Genomic DNA, 12,123 nt, shown 5'->3' on the forward strand with positions numbered 1-12,123 from the left:
CTCTTAGCCATAGTCTGTGGACTCCAGGGACCCACAGACCACAGGTGGAAAACCGCTGCTCTAGTGGCATGACTTTGCTCTCTCTCTGACAACAGGAAAACAGTCTCTCTGCTTTCTTCATGGTTTGAGAAAATCCCTTGCCACTGAGTCTCTCTCTAGCAGACCATGTTTTCCACCACCGCTGCTCACGTTTTCTTCCTTCCCGTTTCTCCCATTGCACGTCACCTGAGAATCATGATGAGAAGCCTGGACAGCAGGACGGGAGGGGGAACTTGGGTACCAGAATGCCAATAGCTGTAGATAGGGAGCGGTTCTGTGCTTCGCTGATTCTTGTATTCCTTGGCCTTCTGGGTAGCTTCAGTTCTATCAACGTGAGTTTTGGAATTCAAGCATAGTCAGGAGTTGTCCATGGTGGTGGCAGCCATCTGGCCTTCGTGTTGGCAGCTCCAGCAGAAAGGCCAAGGATTGAGAGGACCTCAGAGACAGTGCTCACCTCCAACCTCTGGGATTCTCTTCTCAGGTTAGAGGCATATTCTGTTCTAGTCAGTTACTTATACGGTCCTGTAGTGGGGCGTCTGCCCTGTACTTGCCCTGATAGGGTTAAACCCCAGCCTGGAGGGCTGCAAGGAAACAGCTAATTAGGACAGTGGCTACAGCAAATTAGGGCGGCAGCTGGACCAGCCAATCAGGACCTTGCCGGCCCACATAAAAGGAAGCTGCAGGCCAGAGCAAACGGTCTGCCGCAGGAAGCCCAAGGGAGGGGACCGGCTTCCTAGAGGGCTGCAGAGACTAGCACCGTGAGCAGGGCTGCTAGGGCTTGCAGGCCCGAAGCCCTGGGAAGAGGGGGAAGGAGCCAGAAACGGGAGCCGAAGGTGCTGAGGCTGTGGGGAAGTGGCCCAGGGAATTGAGACAGACTGGTGGAAAAAGAAAGAGGCAGCAGGAAGCTGTTGTTTACAGAATCCCTGGGCTGGGACCCAGTGTAGTGGGCAGGCCTGGGACACCCCCACCCCCACCCCCCACTCGCCGCTGATGAAGCGGCCAGGCTGTGGACTACCAAGCTGCTGCAAGGAACGGCTAGACTGTTGCGGAAGGAGTCCCCCGGAAGAGGGGAACCCGGATTGTGACACAGCCGGAGGTCTGTGCCAGGAAGCAGAGGCAGACTGGAACTGCAGTGGGTCTGCAGGACGAGATGAGCATGGGAGAGCCGCCACGACCGGAGGGCACACCCTCTGACCAGAGTTAATTCCTGAAATGGCTAGCAGGAGGTGCCGGTGTGGTGAGAGACCCCGTGACAGGCCCTCATCAGTGCTGTATCTTAGTGCGTGCCAGAAGTGCATTGAGAGACATGGTTACCATCGGTTGTGCATGGTTTTGTCTTTCTGTCTTCTCCTCTCCAAGGATAAACTGTGTGTGTAAGGGGTTAGTTTGTTTTTTAAAAATAATGTAAAGTATGACGGGGACGCCACTGGAAGTTTTTGGAGGAGAAGTGTGCCATGCCATGAAGTGGAGCGTAGTGGAGGGTCTTCATTCCTGGAGGAATGAGTTTGTTCCACAGTGTTGGACCAACCCCCAAGAAAGCGCTGTCTCCTGAGCAAATTACCATACCCCTTGCAGTGGACAGTTCCACTGCCACTAAATGCAGGTAACGCCCAGTTCTGCATTTCCTTGGTGTCCAACACAAACAGTGCCATCCCGCAGTGTTCTCAGGCCCTACCAGAAATCAGCCCCTGGCTGAAGAGGAAGCTGGCTATAGATGTACCTAGGAGAGACTGAAGAGAAACTGGTATGAAGAGGGAAGTGCTTTGAGCATTACCCTGCCAAAGAACGTCTCAAGGGCATCTGCTCTCAGCTTGTTAGGTAGGTCACAGCCTTGGGGTCCTTTTGGACCCCTCAGTGCTATTGGATGATCAAATAATCATGGCAGCAAAGAATGCCCTCTTTCATCTGTGACGAGCCAGGAAACTCAGCCCTTCCTATTGGATTCAGGCCTGACCATGTGAACTGTGCATTTGTGACTTCCAAGCCTAATGAGTGCAACTCTTTGGGGCTAGGAGTGAAGCCACACCCCTGAAAAAGCTCCAGGGGTGCAAATCACAGCAGCCTGGCTACGTAGCCCTACATGTCGCTGCAAACACCTGACCCCCGTGCCCGTCCCTAATTGATTTCAGGTCCAGTTCAAACCATCTATGGGGAGTGACCCAGGCTACCTCAGGGATCATCCCTACCTCCATGACAGCGACTTCCCAGGACGGCTGCGTTCTGCCAGAACAATGGTCCTGCTGACCAACTGGTGAGGCTCATGGCATGGGAGGTGGAACTCTGCTGGGGACTGGCCCTCTGTTATGGGACTAGCCTGTGCCCGAGCTAGGAATGGGCCTGGGCATCATCACGCCCAATGCACAGCCTGGTGCTGAGGCCGAGCTTCCCCTCAGTGAGTTCTGCGCGCGCACACGCACATGCACATGCTCTCTCACACACACACGTACAGGTCACTCAAGTGATATCTTCTACAGGTTGGAAAGGAAGCAAGAGAGGCAGATTGTTATTGTTTCTATTTTTAAATACATGCTGGGGTGGAGCTGCTATGGTGATGGCACCCCACTGCTACCCAGCTCCGCTAGCTAGCTAGCCTGTTGCTTTTGTGCGATGTGGGCGCCTCCGCATGAGAGATTGGACTGAGACCTACAGCTCACTTCACGTAGGTTGCAAGATCACAGTCCCAACTGGCCTGGTGGTCCCTGTTGACCCTCTCATCCAGTAGCCAGCACCCTGGTTTCCTCTTCTGGAGTCTGCTCCAAGCAGGACTCTGCTCAGCTGAACCCTCCCGCCAGCTGGGAATCATTCAGATGGGGGAGTGGGACAGCCAAGCTTTTGAGTCTCTCAGATGGGGCCCAAGGAGTTTGATGGCTGTCCTCTGGGTGCCCATGGGCGTGCGTGGGTCTAGAGTGATCTCCCCTGGGTCCAGAGAGGGACTAATAACCCTGTTGGCTGTTCCTGTTTTGAAGATGCTCCTGTGTGGCTCAGGCTGCAGCCTTTTACAGGGATCCTGCTTTATCTAGTGGAGAACTAGAGCTTTGGCTGGCTAGGTTAAGATTGTATTAGGAGTCCCCTGCAGCTCTGATAACTCCTCTCCCCCCCCCCCCCCCGCCCCGCCGCTCTCCAGTGTGCCATGCATTAAACCCTCTGTTGGTGGCCACAGTTCTCATGGCTGAGGAAGATTAGGCTGGCCTGGCTTCCCCAGCAGGCGTGTTGTGAGCTAGGTTTGCTGAGCAGCTCTATGGGGGTGGTAGAAAGATCCCAGAAGAGAGGAAAGCTGGTCCAGTGGTTACAGGACGAGACTCGGGAGTCAATGCTCCACCAGCCTTCCTGCGTGCAAGTCACAGATCCTCTCTGCACCTCAGTGCCCTCCTCCCAGTAGGGTGGGGAGGGTAAATACGATCCAGCTTGGAAGGTGCTTAGATATGGTGATGAGGGGCCAGAGAAGTACCGAAGGCAGAAGTAAACGGTTTGTTTTGTCTGGTTCCCTCGAGTGCGACTCGATCGCAAATACCTTAACTGCTTCTTGTTTTTCCACACGTTGGGAAGCCTTCCTTGAGAAGAGGCAGCCTGGGTTTGTGGCAGAAGGCTGCTGTTGTGTTCGCAGCTCAACCACTGACTCACCCTGTGGCCCTGGACAAACCACAGCTGCTCCGTGCCTCAGTTTCCTCATCTGTTAACTCTGGGTGAGAGGGTGGGGTGTATGTGTAATAATACTTATGGGTAACCCTAATTCCAGAGTTTGTTTCTTTCTGAGGGCTTGACTTGGGAACCAAATGGACATTCTTTTCATGGCCGTTTTCCCTCTCTCGTCTGTAAATGGATTGAGTGGTTCTGCTATTTGGTTAGTCACATTGGAGGACTGTTTCTTAGAGCCCCGCAGAATGCTATGGGGTTGTTGTGTGTAGTCTGTGTTAGCGTCTGGGGGCAAATTCAGCTAGCTGCAGCCTAGAATAAGTGGGAGCAGGAAGGCTATGGGCTAGGTTCATTTATCCATCAGACATCTGTTGATTGTAAAATTAATGCACATGACATTATGTATCAGGCTGAAAGTGTGTGTCTGAAATGTGCCAACCTGTTAGCAGCTGTTGATCCTGTTGGGAAAGGATGAAGTGGCTTCTGCTGGTGCCTATAGACCACTGGAATGGTAGGGAAGTGGGACTGGCTAGAGAGAAAGAGAGGGAGGATCCAGAGTGTGGGCTGAGCAGTGCTGAATGAGGAACGCTATAAGCAGCTGAGTTGGGAGTGGGAGAGAGGGTTTGAGCTGATCATTTCTGTGGTATGGTTAATTTCTTTGTCAATAAAGCTGAGCCTCAAGAAAAGGGTGAGTTTGGACTCTGCATAGTGTGTGGTCTGTGTCTGAGACAAGAGGTGGTCAGGAAAGATGCACACTCCTACGTGACTTTCCCATGTAGGCCCATCTGGCAGTCGGGGGGCAGGCAAAGCAATGAACAGGATTCAGAGTAACAGCCGTGTTAGTCTGTATTCACGAAAAGAAAAGGAGTACTTGTGGCACCTTAGAGACTAACCAATTTATTTGAGCATGAGCTTTCGTGAGCTACAGCTCACTTCGTCGGATGCATACCGTGGAATACGGTATGCATCCGATGAAGTGAGCTGTAGCTCACGAAGGCTCATGCTCAAATAAATTGGTTAGTCTCTAAGGTGCCACAAGTACTCCTTTTCTTTTTTCAATGAACAGGAGTCCTTCCTACCCCTTCCATCCATCTGTCTCTGTCATAAGAAGGCGAACACCCAATAGACTGCATTGGGAGTAGTGTCCACTTTATGGTGAGTTGAATTAGTTCCATGTAGAGACCAAATCACTATAAGCTCTGCTCACTGGGCCCCCCTACCAAATGCCCAATTTGTGCAAGCGACATTACTTGGCCACTTAAACCCATTATCTGACCAACATCACTGAGCGAGTAACATGTCCTGCCCTTTGTGTCTGGATTTGCCTGTTTAGGAAGTGCTGAAAATACCTTTTCCCACATCCCCCAGGCCGATTTAATATTCCAACCAGTGGGTAAAATAAAGTAGGCCAGCTAAGGCACTGCATGTAGCAGAGATGGCTGCGCTGGTTCTGGGCTGCAGCCCTGGGAACTTCAGGGGTTTGTTTAATATTCTGCCAGCAGATTTTTAAAAAGCCTGTGTGCACCGTATGGTCCTCGGCTAGCAGAGAAGGAGAGGGCAGCCTGCTGCTGCCGCTCACTTGTTGACATCAGCATGAATAGCCAGCATCACTAGATAAGGAGCATTCCCTCATTTGGCCCTGTTTAATACTGTCCTAGCTGAGTCTGTCTGGCTCTTGCCCACAACTGCAGAGGGTTGAGAAGAGACTTTGACATTCATATTCTGCTCATCTCTGTTGCTTTCCCTCCGAAGATCTCACAGCACTCTGCAGGCGTTAAAGTTCACAAGAAGGGCAGGCGGTAAAAGGGGGAAACTGAGGCACAGAACAGCTAAGTGACTTGCTGAGGAGTCATTGGTAGCACTGGGAATAGAATCCAGGCCTCTTAATTCTGAGTCCTCTGCTTTTGACAAGAGGTAGAGCTGCAATCCTATTCCATATTCGGAGAGAGTAATGTGGTCTGACATAGGACCACTTAATTCTGCGCCCTCTGCTTTCGACAAGAGGTAGAGCTGCAATCCTATTCCATATTTGGAGAGAGTAACGTGGTCTGACATAGGACTAGTAGCTGGGCTCTTCTGAGTTCTGATTCTAACTCTGACACTCGCTCTCTGGGTTGCTGGGGGGTCAGTCACTCCCACTCTTGGCCTTGTTTTCCCCATCTGTGAAATGGGGATCCTGCTCCCCTGGCACAAGGTGGCAGACATTAATTTGTGAAGTGTGGGGCGGGGGGAAGCTGACTCACAGGTTATCCACTTCCCGGAGCAGATACAAAAACAAATAAACTGTATCTTCTAATTGGCCCAGCTCCACAGGGACACGTTCTCAGCATGTCCCACCTTTACCCAACTGAGGGCTGCATTTCCAACACATTTGCATCTATTTTACATAACATTTACATAAAACACATGCACGTTCCCTACTATTTGTCAGTGTTTTTCTCTTCCCTGTTTGATTAATAGATTATTGTTTGTGGGTCAAATTCATCGGCAGTTACATCAGCTGACCAGCTTTGTCCTCACCCTGCTCTTAAGGGTGCAGCTTGCCAACGTGCAGGGTTTTGGAGTGTCCCAGGCAGCTGCCCCGCAAATTCCTCTAGGTGTGTTATTCCTGTCCTGTGGGGGTGACTCCAGTACCAGGCTGTGGGGTTTCCAGGGCACCTACCTGTCCCTGGCAGGTGGATGTGGAACCTTATAAAAATCTTAGCCTGGACCCTTCTCAGCCTTCTTTCTCCCCTGATGCCACCTGTTGTTCGTTCATTTCTTTAGGTGCCACCTGAGAAATGCCGCTACATTGTGGGCTGCATCCTGAGCGAGGGGGAGGAGAAGCCGTCAGAGGAGCTGATCCGACTCTTCCAGAAATTTGGCTTCAAGATCTTCTCCTTCCCGGCTCCCAGCCACGTGGTCATGACAACCTTCCCATTCACCACACCCTTCTCCATCCAGCTGGCGGTGATCCGTGTCCACCCAGCCCTCGACACTTACATCAAGGTGAGCGACCATTGCGTGCAGAATGTGTCAGATTCATAGCACACCAATAAATGCCCTCCTGCCATTGGCTGTTGTGGATGCAGTGAGTTACCTTCTGGTAACTTCCTCCTATTTGGTCATGTGGCCTAAGAGCCTCATCTGCCATTGGCTGTTGTGGATGTAGCTGGTAATTTACCCATAATAAGTTCCTGCCATTCAGTCACCTGGCCTTATGTCCTCTCTTGCTGTTAACCTATTGTATCTACAACAGCCATCTTGTAATAATTTACTGGTCTTCTCCCCATTCAGACATATTGATTAGTTGGTTTCCTGCTAAAAGCACTGCCCTATGGTTAGGAGTCTAGCAGGTAAGTGGTGGTTCCGTGTTTCATAACTAGACCTATGCATGTGCCTCTCCATTTCAATTCCCTCCTTCCCCTGCAGTGGAGGGAGCTGCAGTTCAAATCTCGTTACTCCAGTGGGGCTAGGTAGCAATCTCTAGCTGGTTTAGGGTTTAATGAGTAGTTTGGATTAGAGTGTACTAGAAATATTTCTCCAATCTGGGTGCTCCCTGCTCCATAAGCCAATAATGCCCGCCATGTCGTTTTTGGAATTATTTTAGTTTTAGCTCATTCTTTCTCTGGAAGGTGGTTGTCACTATGGAGAACTGCTCCATCAATGACTGTTTAGCCAGGATGGGCAGGGATGCAATCCCATGCTCTGGGTGTCCCTGGCCTCTGATTGCCAGAAGCTGGGAGTGGATGACGGGATGGATCACTCAATAATTGTCCTGTTCTGTTCATTCCCTCTGAAGGACCTGTCATTGGCCACTGTCAATAGACAGGATACTGGGTTAGATGGACCATTGGTCTGACCCATTATGGCCGTTCTTATGTTCTTCTTACTACAGCCTCCTGGGTGAGGGTGGTGTGCTGGATATGGGTGTGTGTGTATCCCTTTATCCCAGGTCTTCTGGGCATTTCCCGCTCCATTACATTTTCTTTCATACCTCCCTGCCAAACTGTATTGTCAAATCTCCCCACCTGAAGCTCCCAGCTTCATTCTCCTTTTCTATCCAAGTTCTACACTTCCTCCACTAAAGCCTCCTTTTAGCTGTCAGCTGAAGACTCTTCCCCTCTCTGCACTTTTTCAAGGCTGTTCCTTTCAGTGGGCAGGTTCCACTGCAGGCTGCTCCCTTGCAGTTTTAGACTCCTGTGGGTTCCAGCATTCCCCCATCCAGGGAGCACCCATCTCAGACATGGGAGCAGAGCTGCGTGGATCTGCGCCCTGGGAGAGGGACCTTGTACCTGGCAAGGAAAATGTTTTCAGGAAGTAGAGCTCTGCAGGGTAGGCTGAGACTGGAGTACAGGCCCTTGGGACGCTGAGTCTGCAGAGTGGAAACGTTCAGAAATTTTCATATTTAAATTTAGTTTTGAATGGGCTGGGTTCACTAATAGGACGGGCTAGAAACAGAGTGATTCCATGCAAGAGTGCACACTCATAGCTCTGGGGCTGCGTCTTGGTCCTGATTTGCAGCACCCCCTCTTTTCCGTTCCTGCGGCATCTCAGCTTTGACCTGCACCTTCCTAGCTATTTCAGACCTGGGTCTTGGGATATGCAGTGAGGTGGTAGGATCCTGCAGGTAGATGCAGGGCTATTCTGCTGACTCTCTCTGGCTGCTAGAACTGTTGGGCCACCTTAAGTCCAATCAAGGTGTATAAAAGGATGTGTGTGTTGGAGAGAGAAGTGGGGTCTGGGCTGATTGGAGAGAGAACTGGGGTCTGGGCTGGTAGGGGCCCTGCCCAGAAGCCCCCAGGAACACCCAAGCTGGGAGAGAAACTTAGGCTGAGTTTTGTTTTGTTATTTAACGCAACAATGGAGGCAAACCCCAGGAGGGGTGAGTTGAGATTATCCCTAGTGTGTATATACTGGATAAGCACGGGGTGAGGACTCTGCCAGGGTACAGGCCTCTCTTGAACAGAGATGGTCTGTTGTGGCTAATTACGTTGGTGGCTTAGTGATGTGGACAATGGAGATGCCAAGGGAAGCACCAGCCTCCTTTGAACATGAAGGGCCTGCACCGGGGTTTGAAGCTGGGTCTGGAGGGGGGAGAGGCCAGCACTCTTGCCTTGCTGTAGCACCTACCCATCGAATGCCGACATTTTCATCCGTTCATATGGAAGCAACTATTTATAAACCTCCTGTTCCTGGCGCGAATCCCAGCCCTGTGGGAAACAAAAATATCTTCCTCCTACTTTGTGCTGCAGGATGTTGCCCCAGAAAGTGTGTACCCAGTGGGTCATGAGAACCAGCCTTTTCTCTTCTGTCCTTGGGCAGATTCCGGTGCGGGCGAGCAGGGGGTGCACTATTCAGGCCCCGAAGGATGGGCTCTCGAGGGTGGCAGGGAGTCAGGAGAATAGAACACCTGTGCCATTCCCAGTTCTCTGCCCTTTTCCTGTTCTTATAGCTCTGCCTCCTTGGTAGCTGCTGTTGCAAATGACCACCTGGGCTGCACATAACAGGGTAGGAGGCGGGTTACTTGGGGCCGGGGGTAGCAGTGCCATGGGACCGTACCAGGAGACAGTTCCCCTGAGTGACTCTGCCAGCCCTGGGGCAGGTTGTCGAGATGACAAGGGTGGGTGGGGTGGCTCGGAGAGCATCAGGTTTGTTAAAACAGTGCTTTGTGGTGCAGAGATGACGTTTTCTTGCTCCAGGAAAGGTCCTGGAGAGCGCATCTGTCACACAAGAGATAAAATCATTAGAGCTAAAAAGAGAGCCACAGATTGTGCTGGGAACACCTGGCAGCTTTTTAATGAGAGCTGCCTTTCTATTTAAAAAAAATCCAACATCTAGGGATCTTGGGCGTTCAAAGCGAATGGAGAATAGGAGCTCATCCTAGACTAAAACTGTCGCCTTTGAATCGGCAAGGCAGGACTGGTTGTGTTCAGGCAAATTTCTCCCAGCTCACATGTGCTCATAGTGCCACCGGAGTGTGTCCCTGTCAGGATCTGAAGCAGGGAGCGGTAGTTGAGATGGGTTTTTGGGTCTCAGCCCCCTACTCTGGGACTGTCAGGGATGGGATTGGTCATTGTCTCTTGGAGAACTGGGAAGGCAGGTCACATCGGGGGTTGTCCTGGCACCTGATCATGAGCCATTGTCCAGGATCAAACCCTGCTTCATTTGTAGGAGAATCTAAGATCAGCCTGAGCCTGTTCCACCCTCCAATTTGGAGCAGCAAGTATTTAGGTCATATGTGGCACTTTTCACCTGTAGATCTCTAAGCACTGTCTAGAAGCCCAACTTTCTAAAAGCATGTACCTACCATTATCCTTGGTATGCTGATGGGGGTGGGGGGATCTGAGGCCAAGTTTACAGTGGCAGAGGTAGGAATAGAACCCAGGAGTCCTGACTCCCACTCTCCTGTTCAAGCCCCCAGGCAGAAGATGGAGGGCTGGGGTGGGAAACATAAAGGGATTCGTTGGCCCTCGAGGGTACATCTCAGGATAAAGCAGATGTGTGGTGCTTTGCTGTGAATCCTCTCCCAGTAACCCCCACACCTATTCATTGCTTTCTGCGGGTGAGCCCAGATTTTTTGCACTCAGTGAACCTCCGCAAGATCCCCTCCTCTCCGCCTAACTCCCCAGCATTTACTTCTGAGCTGTGACTCACGATGGGCCTCCGCTGCCTGGATGCCCACATGCCAGTGGGACTGAGAAGTGGTTACAGTGGCGGGGTCTTATGCTGGTGGTGCCCTAGGAGGATGTGGTGCTAGGAGTTCTGAAATCTCCTCCAGCCTTGTTAACTGTTTCCGCGCTCATGGGCGAGGGCTCTGTGACTGTAACACTGGCTAGACCCAGGCATGGTATAAGCAAAAACTCTGACGGCTTCTTTAGGCAGTTGTGCCAATGCCCGTGACTTCCAACCTGCAGAACTCCCCAGCCCCTACTATTTCAGTTCTGACTGTGCCAGTGTCTCTTCATCCTGACCTGTGTCCCCTGCTATTCCAGTTCTGGGCTTCCCACAACCCTGGGACCCTCACGCATCCTTGCCAATGCACCTTGATCCTGACCTGCAGCCCCTTGCTGTTCCAGCCCTAGGTTCCCCCAGCTCTGCCAGTTGCCCTCAGTCTTGGCTTGCAGCCCCCGCCCTGTTATTTCAGCGCTGATCCCCCCTGCCAGTGCCCCTCAGTCCTGAACTGCAGCCCCGGGGCTTGTGTTGAGCAGAAACTGCTGTCCTTGTAAACTGTGTGGTGGTTTGATGTGAACAGGGACTAGGAAGCTGGCTTGTCACCAGTCAGCTCCTTTTCACTTGTCACCTCACTCAGGTTTGCTCCTGAGCCTTCAGAGATGTCAGGCTCTTGCCTTCGCCCTCCCCAGTGTGGCGAGCCCCCTCGCTTTGTTCCCTTTCGCAAGCTGTAGGAGGTGTCTGCGGGCTTCGGAGGCTGGGGGAAGTCAGAGTTCCCCCAGGTGCTTCCCCTGAAATCGGAGGCATGCCAACACTGGCACTTCAGCGGCATCTGCTCCCCCGACACCTGCTGGCGAGGCAGGGGGGAAAAAATCAAGAGAGAAACTTTCATGCAAACAGGTGACCTGTGCACCATTTCTGAGGGGAATTTGTGTTGCCATGGAGACAGCTTCTCCAAAGACCTCCCAACCCCCCCCCCCCTTCCCTTGAAGAGCCTGAGGCGCGGGCGAGAGGGTTTGGCAATGTCAGGTTTGAAAAGATTCTTTTAATGAGAGTCGGAGGGAAGGCGTGCTGAGCGCAGGAGACCCTCTCTCTGCTGCGCCGTCCCTGTGGAAGCTGCAGAGCCGGAGAATGGGATTAGCAGAGAGAAGAGGAATCAAAGGGCTGAAATACAGCCTCCGCTGGCTTTCGGGAGAGAAGGCATTAGTGCAAACGGATCGGAGCCCTTCAGAGGGGAGGCCAACTTAGCAGCCCAGTAATGAGAAGAAGGAGTCAGGAGAGGAGGGGTGGGAGATGGGAGAGAGACGAGGTGGAGCCAAAGAGACTGAGGGAAGCGGGAGGTGAGGGGAGTGGGACTGATGAAGAGAGTGGGAGGCAGGAGAAGTGAGGAACGCAGGTGCCAGCCGTAGTGAGTGGGAGGCTTCCTGGGAGTTCCCAGGGCTGGGAGGCCCCTCGCCATCACTTGCCCTTAGCTTGAGGAAGGTTTGTTTGAGCTTGCCGTGGGTCAGCTCCCCAACCCCCTGGACAATGCAAGCCCTCTCGCCTGTGCAGCACTCTGCAGGTGGGCAGTTGGCACACCCCAACCCTCGAGCCTCCTGAGCATCTCCCTGGAGCAGTGGTCCCCAAACTTTTGAGGGTCATGCCCCCCTTACTGCTGTCTGTGCCCCCCGCCCATGGGGCTGGGAGCAGGGCCACTACTGTGGACGGGGTAAGGGGGCCACAGATGAGGTGGGTCTGAGACTGGGAGAGGGGCTGGAGCTGCGGTGGGGGAGGGAGCGGAGCCGTAGCGGGCTCTGGTGG

The 12,123-nt window shown here is 52.5% G+C and overlaps 1 protein-coding gene across 2 annotated transcripts in view; it reads left to right on the forward strand.

Moving 5' to 3' along the window:
- The window catches only part of TEX264 (testis expressed 264, ER-phagy receptor), a 128,720-nt gene that overhangs the window by 23,939 nt on the left and 92,658 nt on the right, over positions 1–12,123 (forward strand). For both annotated transcript variants that reach the window (XM_077822676.1, XM_077822677.1), the window contains one exon: positions 6,439–6,660. In XM_077822676.1, coding sequence (XP_077678802.1) covers positions 6,439–6,660 — 222 coding nt within the window. The remainder of the gene's footprint in view (positions 1–6,438; positions 6,661–12,123) is intronic.

The sequence above is a fragment of the Eretmochelys imbricata genome, chromosome 7 (assembly GCF_965152235.1).
Source record: "Eretmochelys imbricata isolate rEreImb1 chromosome 7, rEreImb1.hap1, whole genome shotgun sequence".
NCBI lineage: Eukaryota > Metazoa > Chordata > Testudines > Cheloniidae > Eretmochelys > Eretmochelys imbricata.